This window comes from Phaeoacremonium minimum (genome assembly GCF_000392275.1).
Source record: "Phaeoacremonium minimum UCRPA7 unplaced genomic scaffold PA7_03_scaffold_496, whole genome shotgun sequence".
Classification (NCBI taxonomy): Eukaryota; Fungi; Ascomycota; class Sordariomycetes; order Togniniales; family Togniniaceae; genus Phaeoacremonium; species Phaeoacremonium minimum.
Window position 1 is genome coordinate 1,220,056 of NW_006921398.1, and position 23,737 is coordinate 1,243,792.

At 50.6% G+C, this 23,737-nt stretch overlaps 5 protein-coding genes across 5 annotated transcripts; 3 read left to right on the forward strand and 2 right to left on the reverse strand.

Annotated features, from left to right (window-relative positions):
* Positions 1-2,092: 2,092 nt before the first annotated feature.
* UCRPA7_7016 (putative bilirubin oxidase protein) lies at positions 2,093-3,549 on the reverse strand (the record flags this gene model as incomplete). The annotated part of the gene is made up of 3 exons (XM_007919551.1): positions 2,093-2,365; positions 2,441-3,005; positions 3,509-3,549. 3 exons carry the CDS (start codon positions 3,547-3,549, stop codon positions 2,093-2,095), a joined length of 879 nt encoding a protein of 292 aa, XP_007917742.1.
* A 2,850-nt stretch (positions 3,550-6,399) lies between these two features.
* On the forward strand, positions 6,400-7,283 carry UCRPA7_7017 (putative glutamate-1-semialdehyde - protein; the record flags this gene model as incomplete). Its single annotated transcript, XM_007919552.1, has 2 exons — positions 6,400-6,606; positions 6,675-7,283. 2 exons carry the CDS (start codon positions 6,400-6,402, stop codon positions 7,281-7,283), a joined length of 816 nt encoding a protein of 271 aa, XP_007917743.1.
* A 265-nt stretch (positions 7,284-7,548) lies between these two features.
* Positions 7,549-8,292, forward strand: UCRPA7_7018 (putative splicing factor 3a subunit 2 protein; the record flags this gene model as incomplete). The annotated part of the gene is made up of 1 exon (XM_007919553.1): positions 7,549-8,292. One exon carries the CDS (start codon positions 7,549-7,551, stop codon positions 8,290-8,292), a length of 744 nt encoding a protein of 247 aa, XP_007917744.1.
* Positions 8,293-9,112: 820 nt separating this feature from the next.
* Positions 9,113-10,824, reverse strand: UCRPA7_7019 (putative serine threonine-protein kinase cot-1 protein; the record flags this gene model as incomplete). Its single annotated transcript, XM_007919554.1, has 4 exons — positions 9,113-9,431; positions 9,523-9,996; positions 10,050-10,550; positions 10,658-10,824. 4 exons carry the CDS (start codon positions 10,822-10,824, stop codon positions 9,113-9,115), a joined length of 1,461 nt encoding a protein of 486 aa, XP_007917745.1.
* A 1,764-nt stretch (positions 10,825-12,588) lies between these two features.
* UCRPA7_7020 (putative mitochondrial import inner membrane translocase subunit tim-54 protein) lies at positions 12,589-14,002 on the forward strand (the record flags this gene model as incomplete). Its single annotated transcript, XM_007919555.1, has 2 exons — positions 12,589-12,621; positions 12,677-14,002. 2 exons carry the CDS (start codon positions 12,589-12,591, stop codon positions 14,000-14,002), a joined length of 1,359 nt encoding a protein of 452 aa, XP_007917746.1.
* Positions 14,003-23,737: the final 9,735 nt, after the last annotated feature.

The window sequence follows — 23,737 nt, forward strand, 5'->3', positions numbered from 1 at the left end:
GCAATATATACTCGCCCTAGTAAGTCACGCATCCTCGGCCACCTCTTAGACGAGGCCTTTGATGGCATGTTATGCGGCTTGGAGGTGGTCTGATTTCCACATCACAACACCCGCATCTGATGCCAGGCCAGTCCCCGAAAGTGGCGTGAATTGGCGGGGTGCGTCCCCCGCAATACACAATCGGGGGAAGGGAATCTAGTGGATCGGGTCCCGCTGCAATGGATTCGGCCCCTCCCGAGACCATGTTGAGTTCGCGAAGGAGCCTGAGCTTAAGTAGCATTTAATCCACCTAGCTTATTAGCCCATTTATCTATTGTGATTTTTGGATTTCGGTATGAGCAGTCCTAATTTTGTTTTCTACCCGTGATAATTCAGCTATCTAGGTAATCTCATAGTCACCCCTGACATTGACTTAGGCCGCTAACATGACAGATTTCTGGTCTGTTCACCTCAATTGATTCCAAACCAGGCCAGGTCGACCGTCTCATGAACTGGGACCGTATGGCCGACTCCAGCCGCTGAATATGCCACAAACTTGGTTCCATCGCCATATACCATCTGTGTATAGCCAGACTGTGGTGAGTTTGTCACGTTCTTAGTAAAAGTGACGCCCAGCAAGGTTGACCATTCCTTCGTTTGTTCGGCGAAGTTCGAATAATAGTTGACAAAGTTGTCAGCAGTTCCATGCCACGTCTGAAATCGCGGATAACTCCCAGCCCAGGTCGGATACATCGCCTTCACCTGTGAAGCCCACTCCGCTCCAGTCTTGACGACCTTGCCCTGAGCACAAGTCTGATTGGCGCTGGTGGGACTTGAGCCTGGCGAACCGGCGAAGCAGCCTGCTGGCACGCCAGAGTAGCAAGACACTGCCGAGACAAGGTCCGGATACACTGCAGCCATGACATTGCTCATCATACACCCTGATGAAGACCCAGTGACATAGACCTGTGTGAGATCTACATTGTACTTCGTGATGGCCCATTTGACTGTCATCGCTAGTATGAGCAGGTTGTTGATGACTGTCGGGAGATAGACATTCTACTTACTCATATTGGCAAGTCCATTACTGTCTCCACCACCGTCGTGGCTCAGAGTCTTGTTGGATGCCACATCCCAGCAGTTGCTGTCATGTGGCGCTGAAGGATAAAAGACCAGGAACCCCTTCTGATCTGCTAGGGAGTTGTATTTAGTTCCCTGAGCGTAAGCCGGCCCAGTGCCACCACAATAGTGAAGCTGGACGCGGTCAGCGCATGTTGATATTGACCTGCTAAAGGTAGCTTACAGCTAAGATAAGCGCAGGCTTAGCATTCAGCTTCGAAGGCACATAGATATCGAGTTTCAAGCCAGAGGGGTTGCCGCCCCAGTCAGAAACTGGTGTAAGAGCTGATCCCAAGGAGCATGTTGCCAACAAAATGGCCACAAAGTTGCAGATATTCAAATACATATTTGTTGAGATGGTACAAGCTCGCGATGACATAGGAGTTTGCCTGTCACTGAGAATAGCAGAGTGAGCTCACAGGGGATTGCACTTTTAAGTACCTTAGCAATCAACGATAAGTTCTTCCATAATTTGTCTTCGGATAATGGGAAAAGGCATTCTTGTTTGATGCAAGCCGATCGATCTCCCGGGTACTGGGAAGTTTGGGGCAGCCTCCGCATTAAAGTCGTAATGGCTAATGTCGGGATAATCTTGATTTGTTCAATCGTGGAGTAACTACCGTAAAGCCTTCCATTGAATGAAACCCTATGTTTCTTAGGCTCTCGGTGGGGTACATCCATATTTGTAGCGTTAACGTCAGTTATATATGATCCGCACTGTAGTACCGAATATAGTTGCCGACTTTGAAACACTGAGCCGGAGAGGGCCTTCGTAACATGTGGTCTTTTCAAACTCTATTATTGACCCAAACTACTATCATACAGATCCAAAGTTCTCAGTGAAAAAAAGGCAAGCTAAAACGAATAAAGACAAGAAGAAACGTGCAGCTTAGTCTGATTCCCATGATGCAAGCTCTTCGATCATAACTCGCAATATCTCCGAACACAGCCCCTGACATGTTCTGATATGTCTACTTTGAGCCCGTAGGAGTGATTATGTCGTCAGAGATTGTATTTTGACATCGTCACGTTTTGAGACGGAATGGGTTGCCCAATACTCGTCAAGTTTACGGAACACTTCGTCAACGTTATTGTACGGTTGAAGTCTTGCCATGGATTGAATCTTGGCTGTGATAGCTTGCGTAGTGAATTTGTCAGCTGTTGCTGCTTCTGCGCGCCAGCGGCCTTCCATAGGATCGATAAAATGCGTTTCATTGTAGCCAAAATCCAGGAGAGCTGTTACATTGAAAGCGGCCATCATTGCATGCTATTCACATAAGTGTCAGTCCATGGTCGACATAATATGTGGTAAAATAGCTGGCTGGTGTCAGAAATAACTCACATCTTCATGAATCAGATTGTGGCAATGAAACATATAGACACCATCCCAGGGAGCGTAGTGTGCCTCGATGTAGACAGTCTCACCAGGACCAAGCCAAACGACATCTTTCAAGCCCTGTGACTCGTAAGGTAAGACAGGGCGCTTAGAATTTATCCTCCGCAGGACTTTGAAGTCGACCAGGTGGACGTGTATGGGGTGACTCCATCCGCCACCACCGTTTTTGAGCTCCCAGACCTCCACTGTTCCACGCGGTACATTAGCCAAAACGCGTTTATCGACCTCATTGAAGTTGACACCGTTGATTTCCCACTGGCCATTCTTCCGCTCAAATTCAAAGCTTTGGTTCACTTGTGCAGCATCTACAGGCGGCGGGAATGGCACTGTACGCAAAGCTGCCGGCACACGACTGGAATCTTGCACAGGTGTTGTGGACACAACGAAGCGCATCACCTTGTCTGTCTCCTGAAAGTCTTCATCGGCAGCGACCTTTCTGGCATTGCTTAGTGTGATATTCTGACCTGCAAATGGAGCAAAGTCGAAAACGACCTCGTAGCGTTCAGCGATGCTGATATACAGATCACTTGTGGTTGCTGGTCCCGAGAGAAGTCCAGTATCTGATGCAATGACTTGAAATGGGAGCTTGTCTGTCGATCCAGTCGCTCTTTGAAAAGACAATAAGAACGTGCGTGAGATGCCGGCATTGAGGAAGCGAAGCCGATATTTTCTAGGTTGCACTTTGAAATATGGCCAGGGTTGTCCGTTAACCTGAATTACATCTCCGTAGAGGCTGGTTGTCTCTGCTTTGGGGTTGAAAAGCGAACCATCGTTATTATATTGCTTGGCGGACAAGATCAAGGGAATATCGAACTGGCCATACCCTGCTGGCAAATTCAAGGCGTCTTCATCGGGGTCATGTATTAAGTACGCGCCAGCTTGTCCTATGACATGAGTTAATACAGACGATAAGCGAGACGGAAAAGATAGTTTTACCAAAATATGCATTTTCGGCGGTCTGCACTGAGTTCTCAGCAATCTCTTCATGGAAGTACAGGAAGTTGTGAGACCTACATGATCAATAGCATGGTCGTGGTACCACAGCATACGCGCATTCTGGCTATTGGGGTAGAAGTAGTCCTTGAATTGACTGGGGTGAGTGACATCCTCAGCCCAGCCATCCCAAGGCGCACGCTAATTATAATTATTTGTGAGTTCTGTATTATTTCAAGGACTCGAGAAGCTCACAGAATATGATCCATGGAGATGCACAGAGTTATCCATACTTGCATTGTTCACAAACCGGACGACTGTCTCTCTTCCCTTCTCAACAATGAAGGTTGGACCTGGCGATCGGCCATCATATCCCACCAATGATGCATTCCCTCGGTCTGGGTAAATTTTCTGAGAGAACGGGTTGATGAAGATCTCATAATAGTCGATGGGCCTGCCTGTGACGGGATTTGTTACAGTTCTGTATTGCATGTAGTCAGCTTGGCTGACAGGTACCTTTATTAAAGTGTTGCTTTCATACAATTTCGGTGACTTAACGGATGGGATTGGCAATGGAAATTGGAAGAGCCATGTAAACGGAGGGCTGAGCCATGACTTGCGCTTGTCTAGTGCTATGTCTCTATGTAACCTGGCGGGAGCTATCTCCTTCAGTGCATGGGTCCAAGAGCCCGGTAGTACAATGAGGGCGAAGAATAAAAGTAGATTCATATCTCTTATCACGATGAGATAGAGAAAGAGGTATGATGCTTCAAGTTCGGAGGGTGGGCTCCGTCTCAACGAGAAATAGACAGGTCTTGGCTGAGTGATTTTACGACTGGACAAGACGTTTATATAGGCCTTGATTCGGACCAGAACTTCATGTCAAATACGTATTTATTGACTAGATTGTCCGGGAAGGTGTCTGTTTCACATCATGATAAAATAGAGTCGAGATCTCTCTAACAGTCTATTGCTTTTAGGAAGTTAGTGCTGCAATAGTGCGGTCCTAAAGTATCTCAAATTGAGTGCGGCGGTTCTCTTCACTGCCTAGTATTGAAGAAGGCGGACGCAAGACGGGAAATAGTACATCGAGCATGACACAAATAGTTTGTGTGTTTCCATTAGTCGATAAAACAGCTGAAATTGAGCTTGCCTAAGGTTTGATTGGGCACGTCCTGTCAAAGGGTTTCGTTACACATCAGCCACCCATTCAGCCACGGTAATGGCAAATGAGTCTTCAACGTAATAGAATAAGTAGTTCCAGCTTCATAAACAGATAAATGCCAATGTTTGAGCACGTAGTTCTCGGATGGTATCGTCATCGATCATCATCAAATTGATTTTAAAAGCTTATCGCCTGCAATGATTAGTTTCTGGCAACAAAAGCATTAAAAATGGCGTCTGTCCCGTGCAACCACACCGGTCTGATCAGCCCATTCCGTCGCCTCAAGTGGGCAGCTCTCACGATTACACGATCAGCTGAGTCTTCAAATGCTTTAGTCATAGTCTTGAAGGCCTGCATGAGTCGCGATACCTTGAATAGAACTCAGTGATTTGGCCAATTGTGGGTGTACGAATGTCTCGTGTGAACTATGCTTAGATACATCTGCCTTTGTGACCTTTAACTCTAAGTGCCCTGCCTCCGATATTCAGCAGGAGCTAAGAACGAAATGTGAACAAGATGCAACAGAGGGTTGCTCGTCAATATATTACGGAAATTCAGGGAGAAATCCACATTATCTTCGATCCTTTCCAAATTTCACGGAGATACCAAGACAAAAGATGCATGACCCATTGAGCAAGTTGCAATGCTTTCGGTTGGCATTTTGTCAGCTGACGTTTAGAAATCTGTAAAGAAAAATTTTGCTATTCCCAGAGAAGGACTCCGTAACCATTTTCGATGACGATCTAACATGTCCAACGCCACGGTGCATTTCTCAAAAGCCCGATGTGCATTGAGACGTCGGAGCCACTGAGTTTTCATTAGACCATGAATGTATCTTTTCTGACACAACAAATAAAGATAGCGATATCCCGATGTCGGTCAGGCTCTCGTTTCCGAGTATACACCGATAGCCGTTCACTTGTCATGGACCAACCGACTAAGCTGCGGATGCTTATCAACAGACCCCGCAAGGCATAGAGACCCCTGAATCACAAGCTAGATAAGGCATCCAGAGCTCCATGACGATCCTGCTTCGGAATGAAAAGCTCCAGTACATCTACATGTATCTATAGTGTAAAGTGTTATCTAAGACCTATCTGTTTATATTAGGATGTTGCAATAAAGTCGATATTCTTCATCCTTACAACGGTCATACTTACCAAAGCCTTGGCCTGGACAAGCAAAATAAATAATCTGCCATGGCGACAAGTACAGTTGAGACAGTTAAACAGACTTTCGGGGATGTTATCTCCTCGAAGCTTGCCGATGATGTTGATCCTGCTCAAACTGCTCTCAACAATGCTATCAACCGCTTCATCACACGCAACCCACGTTCACAGGAGCTCCACAAGCTGGCAACTGAGAGCATGCCAGGCGGCAATACTAGGACGCAGCTCCATACCTTCCCTTTCCCGGTCTGTATGAAATCTGGAGAGGCCTATCAGGTGACATCAGAGGACGCGCACATGTATAATCAATCTCTGTTGAATCTAGTCATTGTTGAAGCTCATGGTACTGCAGATATACAGATTTTGTTGGAGAGTTGACTGCTGGGCTATATGGTCATTCCCATCCGGTCATCAAAGAGTCCATTATCTCGGTCCTGAATAATGTCGGCATCAATCTTGGTGCCACCATCGCCCAGGAACACATCCATGCCAGCGCCATTTGTGCGCGTTTTGGGCTTGAGCGTGTACGCTTCACCAATTGCGGGACCGAAGCCAACCTACACGCCCTCGCTGCAGCTCGTTCCTTCACAGGGAAGAAAAAGGTTGTCGTATTTGCTGGTGGATATCATGGCGGTGTCATGACATTTGCAGGAGGAGTGCCTGCTGCCAATAATGTCGATCGAAATGACTGGATCATCGCACAGTATAATGACATTGCGAGCGCCGTAGAGGCCATCAAGCAGCCCGATATCGCGGCCGTCCTAATAGAAGGCATGCAAGGAGCGCCCGGTGCTATCAAAGGAACGGAACCTTTTTTGAAGGCCATCGAGGCAGCCGCAAAAGAAGTATGTAATGACACTCAAAGCTTGACTTCATATGTTCGAGCAACCCTGGCTAACAGTACCTGAATCAGGCAGGCGTTGTTTTCATTCTAGATGAAGTTATGACTTCGCGTGTGGCAACCGGCGGTCTTGCGTCTATATATGGGTTGAAGCCTGACCTCAAGAGCTTCGGAAAGTATCTCGGAGGCGGCCTTGCTTTTGGTGCTTTCGGCGGACGTGCTGATGTGATGGCCGTATACGACCCAAGGCCTGGCACCACGACGGCGCCTCTCGCTCACCATGGAACTTTCAACAATAACTCATTGGGCATGTATGCAGGATATGCTGGTTTGTCTCAAATCTATACGCCAGAAGTGTGCACCGAGTTCAATGCTCTCGGCAATCGTCTCCTCACTCGCTTGGCCGAGGTCACGGAAGGGACCAAGATGTGCTTCACGGGCATTGGGACAGTGTTCGGGTCTCACTTCACCTCAGCAGGCTTGCAAGCAATTGAGCGTGAGACTTCTGAGGATTGGAAACTGAAAGAGCTGTTCTGGTACGAGATGATGGAGGAGGGTTTCTGGATTACCCGGCGAGGTAGCATCGCTTTGGTGCTGGGGACGCCGCAGGAGGAGCTAGATAGGTTCGTCGAATGTGTTTCTGCATTCCTTCAGCGACATCATAGCTTGGTTCGCATTTAGATACGAATTCTCTCAATACAAAAATCCAGACATTTTGATGGGCAAAGGTTGAAAGAGGGCGTGGCTTTGAAGAGGTATCTAGGTAGCTGGCCATACTTAGTTGCGCACGTGATTCTGCTTATCTTATCGTTTATAGGCACTTCCAAATCTTCTTCTCTACCTAGGTAATCTCGCCATCGTGATCATAACGTTCTTACGTCGCGCAACCAGAAGATCACCGCCCTTGCCATTTCAAAGGCAACATTAGTACTATAACCTTGACGCAATGGATTATCAGAACCGTGCCGGTTCCAAGTTCGGCGGTGGAGGCGTAGCCAGCCACTCAGCGACCAACGCCGACCGACGCGAACGGCTTCGTAAGCTCGCCCTCGAGACGATCGACCTCGACAAAGACCCCTACTTCTTCAAGAACCACGTCGGCTCATTTGAGTGCCGTCTCTGTCTCACCGTACACCAAAACGATGGCTCCTATCTTGCCCACACCCAAGGCAAGAAGCATCAGACCAACCTCGCACGGCGCGCGGCAAAGGAGCAGAAGGAAGGCAAGAGCCAAGTCGACCCGCAGACTGGTCTCCCCATGGGCGTCGTCGGCGCTGGCTTCAGCGCGCTCGGTCTAGGCGCGAATGGCGTGCGGCGCAACGTTGTGAAGATTGGACGTCCCGGCTACAAGATCACCAAAGTCCGCGACCCAGTCACAAGACAGCAGGGTCTGCTCTTCCAGCTTCAGTTCCCGGATATCGCCAGCGACGTCACTCCCAAGTGGCAGGTCATGAGCGCCTTCAGCCAGAGAGTAGAGGAAGCGGACAAGAACTTCCAGTATCTGCTGGTGGCGGCGGAGCCATATGAGACTTGTGGCTTCAAGATTCCGGCGCGTGAGCTCGACAAGCGCGAGGACAAACAATTCAGCTTTTGGGATCCCGATGCCAAGGAGTACTGGATCCAAGTGATGTTCATGACCGAGAGAGAGGAGCGCTTCGGCGCGGCGCCCGGTCTCGCCGGTCGGAGGTGATGGTCGAGGAAATAATGGACCATTTAATATAATCGCTAAGGCTTCGCTTCCGCGTAGCTTGGGATCGCAGTCATCCTTTCTCAAGGGGTCTGACTCTAACATTTCGACAAGAGAGCAAGAAGATCCACGAAAGAGACTTTGTAAGACGCTATGGCTACAGCTTGTCATCCATTCAAAGTCACTGACCGCAATCAGATCAGCATGACCATGCCGATGGCGGGTGACGGCATGTGTTAGTGGGATATAGAATGCGATCTTTGTACTTGATAGTTTGGTATAGCGATCTCATCGAGAGATCTTGAGTACTATGTACTAATGATACCCCTATATGCAACATTCGCTCAAAGAGCTGAAATGTCCGTCATCTACCATCTTGATCCATCGTCTACCATTGCTCATCTCATGTGTACCATGTGCGTACCTATAACAAGCCACTCTCACAGTGGGCTATCGTAATGAAACCTACATGATATCTGTCATCAACATCTAGCTCCTCGCGGGCCACAACTGTATCCAGTTCCAGACCGTATCCTCTCTCTAGCTCTACCCGAGAATCAAGCAGCTCGCAACCATGGATGTACTCGGCATATCTCGAAACCGGAACGTCACGAAATTCATGTTCAAACATTGCAAGCACCGATAGATGCCAGTTCTGGAATGTTGAGCAATTACAGGAGAATTTGTATCGCAACTTGAATCGTCTCGAACAGGATAAGGTAGACAGAATTGCAGATAGTTATCGACCACGAGAGCAAATACCAAGGCTGGGAGAAACAAGAGTTGCCGCAGAGTGTGAGCTAAAGAGCCGTCGATAGACACATCATCGGAAGTTGTTATCGAACCGCTTGAAAGTGTATCCGATGAAGGGCAAGCTCATCTCGGGACTCTCCTCAGCAACTCCGGCCATAGCGCGTTGCTGATTAGCGGCGGCCTGTTGCGCCTTAAGCAGCGTCGCATTATCAGTCTGATCGATCTCGTCCGTGGGGAAGTACGTTGTATCGATGTTGCTAGTCAAGCGGGGCTCGAATGGAGCACGGATGCGACGAAGAGAGTCGAACTCAACACCTCGGAAGAAGCTATGGCTCTTGATCTCGTGAGCACCGCTACGGCCGAGTCGGTTCTCAGTGTTGCAGATTAGACTGATGAAATGTTAGCGGCCAAATCGAGAGGGAGTTGCAGGGAGATTGTAGTGAACAATCTGAGCTCGACCTAGAATTTAGAGAGACATACCTTCGGATCAAATTCTCCGCCTCTACACCAAGCTGGATATCGTCCGGGAAGTACAGGCTTTGTCTCCAGTTGACGATCTTGCGATAGGTATCATGGCTGTCCTCTGCACAGAACGGGGGCCAACCAACGAGACACTCGAACATGATAGTGCCCAAGCTCCACCAATCGCAATCGAAGCTGTATCCATGGCCTGTGAAGATCTCGGGCGCAATGTAGTCTGGGGTACCAACAGTGGAATAAGCCATCAATCTACGACTTCGTCGCCAGTCATTGATTTGAGCACGGTTAGAGACAGTCAGGTTGATCTGGTCGATGGCAATAGAGTTTCTATCTCTAGGACGGTTGCTCTTTCCTTGGAGAAGCTGTTGGTAGTAGTTATTGTCGTGCAACTTGTGGAATCCCGTCGAAAGGCCAAAATCGGTCAATTTGACGTGACCGCCGCGATCCAGGAGGATATTGTCGGGTTTGATATCACTGAGTACAGTCAGCATTTACCTAGAAGGGAGAGATAGCACGAGGGCGCATACCGATGAATGAAGCCCAGCTTATGAACTGCCTCGATCGCTAGCACAATCTCTGCAATGTAGAATCGCGTGATGTCTTCCGAGAAGATCTCATACTTGATGAGCATGGTCATTAGATCTCCACCTGGCAAGAACTCCATCAACATGTACAGAAAATTAGCATCCTGGAATGTTGTGTAGAGCTTGACCACCCAAGGGCTGTCGCTTTCGGCAAGAATGTCTCGCTCGGCCCGAACGTGAGCAAGCTGGTCCTTCTTGAACATCTCGGTCTTGATCAATGACTTCATAGCGTAGACCTTGCTGTCTGCTTTCTTTTGGACCAATTTGACCTCGCCAAAAGCACCTTTTCCGATGATCTTGACCGTGGTGTAGTTCTCGGGCTTGTCTTTAGTGCGCAGGAAACGCAGATAAGAGCCCTCGCGACGGCCACCAGTAGACCAAATCTGCTCTCTCCTTGAAGGCGATTGATTTGGTTCGGAAAGCTTTTGCTCCATCTCACTCTGTCTGTAAAGAAGGCACGTTAGCAAGGGTACTGAGGAATCACTCCAGCAAGTGTCCAGCATAAAATCGAAAATCGTTTACAGCGGCGACAGCAAGACCATGTCACTCACCTCTGGTTTCGCTCTCTAGCACGCTTGACGCTGTCCTTGAAGAAGTCTGCGGCCAATTGAGAGCATTTCTTCTGGTTGTTGTTCGCATTCGGGCCATATTTGTCTGGGTTTCGCTCGGGTGCAGCTTGGAACTCGAAGACTGGGGTCTGGGCGGGCTGGCTGGGCATTGGAGCATTAAGGTAGTCGTATGAAGGTTGCTGGCCCGAAGCGCCTGCTGTTCGAGGGCGCTGGGAGGGAGAGGGGCCTCGCGATCCGTAGGGCGAAGCTCTTGCTGCACCACCGAGGTTTTGGTGGGAGAATTGGTGGGCTAGACCAGTGTTGGGGTCATTGCTGGCGCCTGGGGTATTAGATCGGGCTTGGCCGTAAGCATTGGAGAGAGGCTGGGCAGGATACTGAGGAGGGTATTGATTCTGTTGGAAGTACCCAGAAGGCGCATATCCAGTCGAGTATGGCTGGCTTTGCTGAGAAGAGCCGAGGCCAGAGGAGGACGAAGGCGCCTGGTTGGAACTGAAGACAGGCTGTGGGAAGGTGGAGGGAGTTGTGGGATAGGCCCGATCATTCCCAGCAAATCGATCGTTGTTGTTGTTACCAACATTGAGATAGAGTCGGTTCCCCTGGTTGTCCATGGCTTCTATTTTGTCTGCTACCTCGCCTGTAGTCTTGCGTCGTGGATGAGGGAGTTGGTAGTTTAGGAGGCGGTCACCTTGTCGCTAAGGTGGGCGATTGCCAGCTCAGAGCCCCTGGCAAGTGTGGAGCCTGGCGGTGAGGGGGAGGTGAGAGGATGTCAGGCTGGTGGACAGGAGCACCTGGGCCAGAAGACAAATGATCTTGGCGTCAGAGCATGAACAGCTTCGACAATGAAGGGATTGAGTGTGTTGAGTGTGATCTGGGTCGTCGGTCGGTCGGTCGCTGTTCCCCGTCAAACAAACTGAGCCGCCGCCCTTGGGTCAGGGGAAGCAGGAAAAGGAGGGGCAGCAAGCACGCGGCTAGATGCAGCAAGACCCGACGACGCTAATCTGGGCCTCAGAGAGGGCAAAAAGACGGTACTAGATGACGCACAAAGACCCTGCTATCCAGGAGATTCCTGTGTTCTTTCAGGCGATATGGAGCTGTTGGTGAGGATGGAGGAGGAGAACCGAGACAGATAGCTCTCACTCTGGCAGTGGAGCTGTTGGGGGGCGTGTTTTTCGGTTTCCTAAACGAACCCCTGAAGTTGCAAAGACGCCAAAAATTGTTAGCTAGGGGGTACGCCTGGCGCTCAGACCAAAAGGAGCCTCACCCATCCAATTCAACCCTTACTAGATTTATTCACGACATTTACTGCTGTCATACTCTTCAAATTCATTGATGGTATTACTTTTTGATTGTTTATAGAAAATGACATGGTGCAATTCTTTCTCTTCTGATAAAATCTGGTAAAATGCTATGATTATACCAGCAGGTAGACGTAGAGAGGCACGATGCTATCAAGCACTTAGTCGTAACCCATCTATCTACTTTATACATCGATGGGGATGATCCTAGAGACAGCAATCACAACAACAACTATACACCCATTTTTTCAAGAAAATCCAGTGCAGCCACCAGGCGAATAGATGCCGTAGGCTCTATATACATAAATCAAATATCTTGTTGACTTGTGCCATGAAAAGAGACCTTTCAAATCGAGGTGCTCTACAACGGTCCATCATAAATCCGTTATCGCAATCCTTATCGGCGCAGACTAGCCTCCCGACAGAACCCATGTCGTGAATTTTTCGAGGTCATCCCAGACCAGCTTCCCTCCCACCTTCGCGAAAATCTTAGGCACGACAACATAAGTGGCTGGAAAGCAGCTTACTTAAGACATCACGGCATGCATTTACGTGTCTCTGCATGAGAGAGTTCTGAAGAACCTGCAATTGTAGCTGGTCATAATCAAGTGGCCGAAAATGGCTGATCCTAGCTCCTCTGCGCCGGCTGCTGTAAGTTACCCTCGTTGCTTTCTCTTGGGGAGCTTCAATTGACTCTGTCTCTCAGGCCTCAGCGCCGTCATCCACAGTCCCGAAGCCTCCGAAGCCTGTTCAGCAGAATCAGGCATTTCGAATGCTCGGGCTGCCGGTATTCCCCCGGAAGCTTCCGTCCCGAAATTGGATGATTTTCTGGACCGTCTCAACAACGATCACCGGAGCTATTATATACGACAGACGGGAGAAGAAGCGCGCGACCGCACGCTGGGCGCATGCTGTGTCTCATCTTGCAAATGAGCCCCTCCCGTCACCAAGCGCCATGCCCAGGAAGTTGACCATCTACTTACAAGCACCTCCGGGTGACGGTTTGCGCATCGCCCAAGATCATTTCACCGAGTACGTGAAGCCTGTGCTGGCAGCCAGCGGGCTTGACTGGGACTTTGTGCAGGGACGAATGCAGGGAGATGTCCGAGCCGTCGTTGCAGAACGCGTCAGGCGAGCAAGAAGAAACACGGAGGCTGATATTGGCGGTAAAGATTCGGCCATCGAAACATCCCTACAGACTGAAGATGATGCAGTCGAAACTTGGAGACGAAAGAATAATGTACCTGAGTTCGAGGGCGTGCGAGGTGATATTGTGATCGGTCGACACACGTGGAAAGAATACATTCGAGGCTTGCACGAGGGCTGGCTGGGGCCCCTGGCCCCTCCCCCTGAGCCTGAGCCCGAACTCCCTCCAGCTATAGAGAATTCAGAATCCGAAGGCGAGAAAGCAGAGGAGAAGCCGAAACGTCCGCCACAGATCAAGCCCTATAATAGCGTTGAAGATTATTCAACCGCTCATCTTCCACTTCTGATCCCTTCAGAACTTACTCCCTCCACACCGATACCATTCCCTCACATTCTCGGCTTCCTCAACACCCCTATTCGAACCTACCGTTACTTCACACAGCGTCGACTTGCGGACGAAATTGGCCGTGAGGTTGCTGCGGTTTGCCTCGGTACGTATCGAGAGTTCCGCCAGGCTGATAATGTAGCCACAACCACAGAGGAACAGTGGGAGCAGCAGACCGCATTAGCTCACGAGGAGCAAAACTGGGTAAAGAGCACTTGGAAGGAAGAAGAAACCACGGTAGACGATGCCAAACCTACAGCAGAGACGCCGAAGACAGAGAAGATATGGCCCCGGCCAGTTGTCATGGACCCAAGGGTTGCTATGCGTATGCGGAGGTTCGAGCTCCTTCCTGAGGATGAAGAGCGTGCAAGACAGATCGTCATCCCCGAAGAAGAGATCGAGGGCTGGATCAAGGGGAACCTCCGGCACATCTGGCGATGGGGAGCTGGCAAGTTCTCCAAGGAGAAGAAGACAATCCCCCTCGACGACGAAGCGGAGTAAAGATGCGCCAATCTGTTTCCGGATAACAGACATATTGAGGTTGTCCATCTCTTGAGATATAACGGATAGGGTTCTGACCTCGAAGCTTCCCAACCCTTCCTTGGACGCGATATATGTGTAAAATAGGAGTGTAGATATCAGCCCCTCCCCTGTTATAAATATTGTGTAAGATATGGATCAATTATATAGGAGGGTGTCGTGTCATTGACCGGCGACAAGATCATATGGATTAGGCATAGATGGGGAACCAACAACTCCAATACCAGAAGACCGTGTAGCATAGCATAATTCACTCCTCTTGCTGAGCCACCACATCTTCTTTATTCCTTACTTGCCCAGCCTGAGCACAACCACCTGTTTGACATTAGCTCGAAGACGATCTGGGCAGTGTTTCAAATATAAGCTCTTCCCAAAGCCGGGAGTTAGATTTCAAAGATCATCAGATTTTGTTTTGAACGTGAGCAATTATTCAGCGTGTCGAGAGGCGTCTGTAAATCTGGGCGGTTCAACCTTCCTCCTCGATGTGATGACATTCCTGCTCCCCAGAGCAACTTATAAATATTAAATATATTAATGAACAACAGCTAGAATATGGTGTTCACAACTTTTGACTTGAGGGTTTAACTACTTGTAGATACGTTTTGCATTGTACACGGAGAGAGAATATTGAAAGTCAAGAATAATCATACGCTTAGGCAAGCAAGTATATCGAATTTGAGTTCGACGGTTCAAGCTTATACGCCTTTTGATTGTGCACAACAGAGTGTAATGATTCAATGAGGCGTCTCCAACCCTTTTGCCGGTATGAATAATCAATGTTGCCCAAACCTCTAATTGAGTAGCTTTAGCATTAATTCAGAATTGTCAACCTTGGAATCAATATTTTCTTTAGACTATTGGCAACGTAAAGTACATACTGTATGCAACCTACTATTTCAAGTTATTTGGAAACAGGGCAACCCTACATCATTGGACTTTCGAAGTCAAAGTCAACCATTATGACCAAATGTCACAATGGAGAATATATCAAGAATTTTTTGATAGAACACGAGAAAAGTTTGATGTCTAATCATCATGCTTTTCCTTCCAAGATGGGTTCTCCTATTCTCAGGCACTCAACGGCTTCTCACGATCGAAAACCTCCGACAGGAATGGAGGAGGAGGTGGATATCAGAGACAAGGCTCTGCCACCTGGCAGTTTTGGCAGCTGTGTCTAAGTGACCGCCCAGATCAGGTGCTGACAGCTGGCGACTCCAGCTATGACGTAGGTCAGCCGTTCACCATTTTCGCCCAAAGATCAACATAATTCCAAACGAATCTCGTGCACAGCCGCCAGGACGTCACTACCGTAATCATGCTCCTAAGATCCTGATGATAGCAGGGTCAACTCTGGCCAGTGAATTAGAGCATCCCGCATGAAAGAGGCATGTCATCAAAGACCTGTCTGGTGTGGCGATCAGCGGTCCCATACATTACGCCACATCCTACTTTCATGGTCGATCACTGGTCGGCTTTAACCGAGGCGACTATACAATGCAGAGTCCAATGACAAAATCTGGACACAAAGTTTTCATGTCGTGGAGTGGGAAAATGCTGTCAATCTCTCTAGAATCTGAACTAAGCGTCATTGTAAGGCCCGGGCTAGGCGGGACCGTTTGGACGCAAGGCTGATATCGATACCATCCCATCCTTCGTGCCACAATGAGTGTTGATCATCGCCCTGGCAGGATTGCTAGAGATCATCGTGTGCACAACCTCCGCTTGCTCCGTTCAGCATCCTTAGTCCAGTCATCCTACCTAGCAGTTCCGAAGCATGAGGAGAGAGCGATATTTTGAAGGTCGCGCTACTGCAAGCACTTTAACAGCACCCCTCCCATGCAGGACACACTGAGAACACCTGCAAGACAGCCCGAATCTATCCACCCAAGCATCCAACTCGCGCCTGATCGGGTGGGGCTTACCCTTCGAGTTTCCTGACTTGAGCAAGTATGGAAGAACGGTATCCTGGTTGAGCAGGGCCTTTTACCCAGAAATTGAAAATTGAAGAATGAATGGAAGGCAAGTGGTGCGGACTACAACGAAGCCTTGGCGGATGGAGTCCTCAGTGCAGCACCATATCAAAAAACCACTTCTTCGGGGGTGACGGAACAGTTTGTCAAACCAGGTAGATTCATCCGCTGAGATTCGATCGGCTCAAAGTCACACATCGGTCCTAGGTACCTTCCGGCCATATCTTGATCCGCCACCTGCCTGTGTTGCCCTAAGTGAATGATCGACAAGCTCGGCGTCCTTCGAAAGGGAGCCAAATTGTCTGTCTCACCGTTCTTTCGCCCCCGGGAGGACCCTGAATTTCGAACTCTGACGGCTAATTGTGGCAACTTGGTTCATACGATGACTCTCGTGAGCATATCTCGTCGTTGGGTGACTCTAACCTTAGACATGCCCATTATCGAATAGTTCATCACTGCAAGTCTCCCGGCGACCCGCCGCCGCGAATCACGTTCATCATCGTGTAAGATTCCGAAGGCAGTCGCTGACGAGTGCCACCCCGGCGGCCGAGCTCTGCTTTCTCACGTCGACAGCGATGATAGGCTAGACACAGACGTTCTGCATATGCAACATGGGTGCGGAATTGAGGAGCAAAACGGGCGACCGCAAGTGGGAAGGGGCCCTTCAGCTGGGCCCACGGTTGCCTGTCCGGTCTCGCCAGTGCCCGCCGTCCACATCATCGACCTGCATGCTCGAAGCCTGCTCGCACGCTGGGACGGTCCTGCATACGTCGTTGGGTCCAGTCATCCGTTCCCTGCCCTGGGAGCCCGTGGGGTGTTTTTACTTCCATTCGTGAACACTCAAGAGACCGGAGCCAGCATTCTGCACCTTACATATGCATCCACCTCGTTGACCGCACGTGCATCTGTGCAATCTTGTTGGACGGTGGAAGGCTGTGACCTAGGAAGATAGCTGGAATCTGGCCTGATTGGGCAAGGCCCGGCGTGATCTCTGAGCGGCAAGCAAGCCAGTCAGCGAGCCATATTGCCAAATTGCCCCTCGTGAGACTCTTCACCGCCAGCTCTCCGGATTGTGCAAGTCTGGGGCTAGCCCACAATGACTTGCATATAGAACACTCGTGACTCAAAAGCCATATGGGGATACATAGTTCTAGAGCTGGAGCATATCGAATCGGTGTGGTAATTAGTTGAATCAGCAACCGGCTACCGGAGCTGATATTCCACTACAAAGTTGATGGCAGGATCTCAAGATCTAGTGGTGGGGTCGGCCGGGAACGGCACGCGGGCTGAGAGATGGCGGGGTGTATAATGAAGCCATCAGTTCGGATGCATGCCCGGGAGATGGTACAGGACGTCCAAGACGTATGGGCATCGTGGGAATTACTCTACCTACGTATCTACTGTGAATGCTGCACATGATCGAGCGGCTTAGTCCTTTAGCAGGGTTGTTCCCAATTGTGTCGTCCAGCCAATGGTCTCCTCAGTCTGATGGAGAGACAGCCACGCGGAAAAAGGCCCTTATATGGAGGCGTCATCTCAAGTGTCATCCGCATATCTAGTCACAGTTTGCTGGTCTAGTTTTCTAGTGACCAAACGTAACGAAGGATCGGCCAGTTGAGGGATAAAGAGCCGATCCTGTGTTCCAGCTCTTGCCCAATGATGAAAGCGGCCCAAAGAGTTTTTGTTAGAAGCTCGGCGTATGGACACGTTAAAAATTCAATATCTTAGAGAAAAGTAGAGTTTCTACAGATTTTAGCCGTGGGGAGGCCTTGGGATAGTTTCTCATTTCCCATTGCTCGCGTCAAATCGTCGAGTGACGGCTCCATCAACGGACCCATCATGGCGTATTGAAGGTGATACTAAGTGGCCACTCCTACAGCTGCACGGCGACTTACCGCAGAATGAATGGTCAGCCACGACCCTTAGGCTTGTACATGGGAAAGCAGCGGGAGTCTACGCCCTTTGACGAGCGGGATGCCTTTCTATCCTCGGTAATGATGAGCTTGATCATCCAAAGAGACTTCAAGTGCAGGCAACCGATTCTAACAAGACGGCGAGGAGGGATTTGAGGGACCAACCCCCATTCTACCTGATCGCTTCACCATGCCTAAACCCCCTCATTGCTGCATCTCTGGCGCGACAATTCCGGGCGGGAAAGAGGGGAAAACAGGGTCCGCGACGAAGACTCCATTTTCACGCATCGTGAGATGCAAGCGAACAAGCCGGCTTGAATTTCTGGCGGAGAAAGGGTAAAACGCCCGGGCCCGGATCTCTGCTGCCACTTGGGTCTTCCAAAAGACGGCCGAACTTCGGCATGCTCATCTGCTGCTTCCATAGAACATTTCGAGTTGTCGTGGAAATGGCTGCAGGATGGATGCCAAGCTGTGGAGAATTCAAATACCAAAAAAAGCCAAATCGTACAATTGGCTTGGTGGCTTGTCAGTCCCTAAAATCGGCTCTCGCGGCCAGCTCGTCTGTAAGGTAGTCTTAGTCGCTTGTGACTGACTGCATCGCAGCAGCTGAGAGCCCAAAGACGTGCATGTCATCGTGAAAATTGCATTATTATTGTCAACGGCCCATGCTGTCGAGGCTGGCTTATGCTGATATCTGCTCTGCCTCGTTGGGGTCTAGTTCATGAATGGTAGGTCACCACAGTAGTTTTCGATAGTGCATCGAGTCTGGCTGCACTGCAAGTGGGGTCGCAAGATGAGTTCGTGAGTGAGAGTGAGGTTTATTCATAGAACCGGGCAGTGTGATCCAGAGATCCAGTCCGGTCAGGAGGAATCGCCCGTCCCGACCGACTTACTGGCACCCTCCTCAACTCCAGTCGACTCGACTTGACAAGGCTGCCTTGCCAACCAAGCGAGACATATTGGTCACCAGTGGCACTGACTGCGTAAGTAAGTTCAGTGTACCCACTGGTTGAGTGAACTCATGGTCAAGGACAGATCTCCGCTGCCACCCGCCTCAGCGGTGCGCGGATCGCGGACAAGTCATGTATCACGAGAGACGAAGAAAAGTTCTATAGGTGCATCCACATGACATCTTCAAAACGAATGCAAGGCCCGTGAAGAAAAGACGTATGCTTCAACGCCACAAGCAGCGGACACGAGATCACCCATCCAACCACCTGCCCACCCACACTCGCCCGCGGGAGCAAAATTTGGGGTTGGAGTTTTGCCAGTCCCAAGTCCGCCGTAAACCCATGCTGAGCCATGCAATGATGCTGTCCAACTTTGTCCTTAGCCCGGGCCCAACCGGCGCCATCTCTTCGGGTTCCCACCACCAAGGGCGACACGTGAACCACGGGGCGTGCATGTATGGGACTGGGAGCGCTAAATGTTAGCAGGAACACTAAAGATGCCCCTTCGAGTAAGGCCCCGGCTGCACAGCGAAATCCAGGAAAACGTCGACAAAATCCGCTATCTGGCCGCTCCGATAGGCTGCGGTGGAGGTCCAGGCTCGCCTCCCAAGGCCCTGTTCGCGGGGTGGAGCATATTGCCATTTTCCTTTAATTTCACAACGGCTTTCTGGAACTTGCCTTACTCGCGTTACAGGTTACAGGCTCACTAGCTGAACCCTGCTCTCCTTGTTTTGGAGACAGTGCTCGCTTTCAGGGTCTTCTGGAGAAAGGTCAAGCTCGAACTTTTTTGGTGGAGATGAAGATGTGCAGAGACCACCTTGCCCAAGACGTGTACAGAGATGGCTTTATCACGATGGCGAAGCACTGTCGATCCGTTTCTCGTCTATGGCTATTTCGAGCCTGCGGACTGCCCTAATAAAGAGTGCTTGAGGAGCAATCATCAAGGGGATCATTTGCGCAATGAGGTCCTAGCCTGCCTAGTAACTAGTAACTAGGTGAATAGAGACTCAAATCGCGTGTCTACCATACTATACTGAAATTGCTTCATGGTGCCAGATTGCCATGGACGTATCGGAGTGCCTGGAGAATGAATGGAAAGATATGGCTACCTAGCCTCCTCCTCCTTATTCATCGATCTATACCATGAGACGACGCGAATACCTTTAGGCAACTGATTTCAATGATTCGGAGTCATTCATGACACAGTTATGGCCAGGGATATGTGTCGAAATTGGATGCCTTCTGAGTTGAAGATATTGAATTACAACCGGCCGGTCTCCAGGCTCCGGTTCGAAGTATCAATCTGCTTGAGACAGGCACAAGGGGTACCTCACGAGCCCAAGACCCTGATTCTGGGATTCTGGCACGCTAAACTTGTTAAGTCTGGGACGCGCGGATCGCGGAAGAGAAGATACATGGATACCACCACACCAGGAGTGCCCCTCGAGACACGCCTCCGCCCTCTCTTTAGTTTCAAGGACAGCCTGTCTGTCTGGAAAATGTGATGGGCAGGCGCCGCAGCGAGAGACAGGCGTGACAGGAGACGGAGCTATCAGCTATCAGACATGAACGGTTAGATGGAAGATGTCCTGAAAAAAGAGTCACGGCTGATCCTCACGGCACGTCTGTTCGCTGACTCTGTTCCGCCATCCCTTGTCGCCCTTTGACTGAGCGACATGCAGCGCCGTTCCCAATGGCTGGCCGTGCAAGCCGTCAGACGGTCTGCAGCGAAGGGATGCATCTTACATACGATATGACAGGCGGGCGCAGAGGAAGAAGCAATGAATGAATGAACTGTATACGCCGTAGAGTGCACGCACATTGGCCACTCTGGTAGACTACCTGACTGGGACTGGCATGCACGCCAGATTTCCCCAGCGAGGTACTTGCAGAAGGTAGCCCAAGCCTCGCCAAGCAGATTGGTCGCTGAGGTACCGATACAGGACCAAAATATCCCTCAGTCATCTCCACCGCCAGATGAAGAGCCAGAGAGCCCAAGACGGCCGCGTTTAAGCGGTGGAATTGTGCAAATTTCGGTGGGTACAGCTCATCTGCAGGTCTGCATCGCCGAGTACCGCTACTTCGAGATTGCTGGGACACTTCTCTCCAACCGAGGTCGATTTTAACCGTTCGACAATTTCAAGGCAATGTAGCGCGACATGTTCCTCGCACAACGGGACAGGCTGATCTTGGACGAAATGGAAGAAGACAGCCCGTTGAGCAGCACTCAGCACTGTAGAGTAAATGGCCCAGCGCTCTACCGACTGGCGGAAAAAGATTACGAGACTACGTCGTTTGGAGGGCCCCGTAGGTTGCCGGAAGACCGGCAGGCTGGGGCAACCGAGACTCCAAGTGTCCGAGGTGGAAGGTCAGAGTGAGAGATCACAGGCTGCTTGTTGCATGTCCATGTTGGATCTGTGATGCAACTGTCCTCTGCCTTGGGAAAACACCTGAAGGATGTACAGTACCGCACTGGCGGAGGTACGTTACGAGGTGACCTACCTCAATAGGGAGCAGTCAGAATCACTCTCCCCAGTCAGGTAGCCGGACCGCCCCATCCTGATGGAAATGCAGGGCGGGCACACATCGACCTCATCAGCAACAGCGCTGGGGAGTGATTCGGGGGTGTGTGGATTGCGGGCCACGCGCCCGGAGGTGTCTCTCAGGAAGAATTGGAATGCCTGCCCAGTCAGCCAGAGCAGTCAGCCAGACCAGATCAGTTCGCTTCCAACGTTGGTGAGGTGCAGTGCAGGCAGATCGGGTACGCCAGGTGCAAGGCTGTGCTCTCTCTGCACAAAGTACCACACGCAGCTGGCGTGTAGCATGGTACATGGTATGGTGCGGTGCGGGCGGTGATCGACGAGCATCCTGCTTTTCCCTGTGTTAGGCTGGTTGGCTGGCTCAGGCTGGGTGGCTTCGAGACTGTGAGCCCGGCCATTTTTGTGCAATTCCCACACCACACCGATTTGACACACTTCCACACGCCCCCCCCTTCCTTCTTTTGCTCCCTTGCTCTGAAGGACTCAGGAGACTCTGAGGAGAGTCAAGGCGAGGGCGAGAGGGGGTGTGTCGTCTGGGCAAATTCCATCTCGCACTCCCTCCCTGGCCCGGTTGGCCACCTTCCTTTCCTTGCCTCCTCCCACACAGAGCACAGCACGCCTCCTCCTCTTCCTCTGCCTATGTATGCCTCCGCACTCTTCTTCTCGAAGTACTTACTGCGTAGTAGGCCGTAGTGTACTTGTTAGCGGGTGCAGGGAGGAGGAGAAGGACAAAATAAGTGGAAGAGTGGACAGGCGCCAGAAAGATCTTTTTTGAAGGCTAAAGAATACCAGCACCACCACTAACGTTACCACCACACCAAGAGACACACTTTTTTCCCAGGTAGCACATTGCAGCGAGATACTTTGCATGACGGCGGAAATGGGGCTATTCCTGCCCTGGCTCTGAAGTACCTTGAACGGCTGAGTGACTCTTGGATTAGTCAGTTGTAGCACGAGAGGCGTCTGAGTTGCTGGTCATTCATCACGCAGGCAGTCAGGTTGTCTCTCCCCACTGGCTGGCCAGTTCCCAGTTCCCAGTTCCCACTGCCCACCGCCCACTGGATCCATCCCATCCAGTTCCATACCTGTCCCATATTAGCAAATCTCGCCGTCCCATCCGCCGCCGCCCAGGACCAATTCGAGTCGATTTGACTTGGATTTGGGACTTGCTGGGCTTTTTTACTCGTACTGCAGGTGTAGCGTGCAGAAAGTACCTACTCTACCTCTGCTAAGGAACCTCCTACATTAGGGGGCCCCGTAGTGAGGTACCTAGGCGTGGTCTGTCCACCCATCCTCCCCTATACCTAGGTAGGTGTAGGGGGTACTGTGGTGTACTGTACCGCTGTCGCCGCTGGTCGCCGGTGGTCACTGCTGGTGCTGGTGCTGGTGGTGGTCGTCATCATCATTGCTCCCCATCCCCCATCCCATCCCATCCCATCCCATGCTCATCCGCCCCCCCAAACCCCGGTCTATTACTAGGTAGGTATTACTCTACTACTCTACCTACTCTGCTCTCAATTCATCTCTTCATCCCCCGTCTCCATCTCTCTCTTATTACTCGATCTTCTTTCTCTTTTGCCACTCCCCTCCTCCTCCTCTCCACGCCTGTATTCCTCTCTCTCTCTATCTTTCCGTCTTGTCAAGGACGCCGAATCCTCCCAGAAATCTCCTCTCGAACGATCAAACTCGACGACGGCCAAATTCGCTTTTGTGTCGTCCACGTCAGGGATTCCGGTGCTTGCACATTTCGACCTTCGACAGCAACGACGAGAAAGAGATATATCTCATCTAGCGTAGCGTATCCCGCTCCTTTTCTCCGCGTGTGTGTTGCGTTGCTGTGCACGTTTTACGCCTGCTCGGAAAACCAGCCAGCCAGCCAAGCCAGCAGCAGCCAGTGCGTTTTTCTGTGTGGCCACCGCCCCGGAGAGTCACCACCACACACCACCCCAAAAAAGGGCGAGCATAGCGCTCTAAGCAGCTACCGGTACTACGAAAGAGAACGATTACGCACACAGCAGCAGCAGCATCCTCATCATCATCCTCATCATCCAGCATCCAGCATCCGTCAAAGCCGCTGCATCCGCCTCCCCATTCATCCATCAGGTTAGTCACTACTTACTCTACTTCATTCACTTCATCTGCTTCTCTCTCTATCCGAATAAGTTCGCCTGTTGCCGGCTCCGGGTCCCTTGTTTTTTCTCTTTATGGTGTGCAGCGTCTTTTTTTTCGTTGGGCGACTCCGGAAATTTCGACAATTTCGAAGGCGCGAGCTAGGGACCAGGACCTGCCTCGCCTGCCTACCACCTGGACCTGGACCTGGACC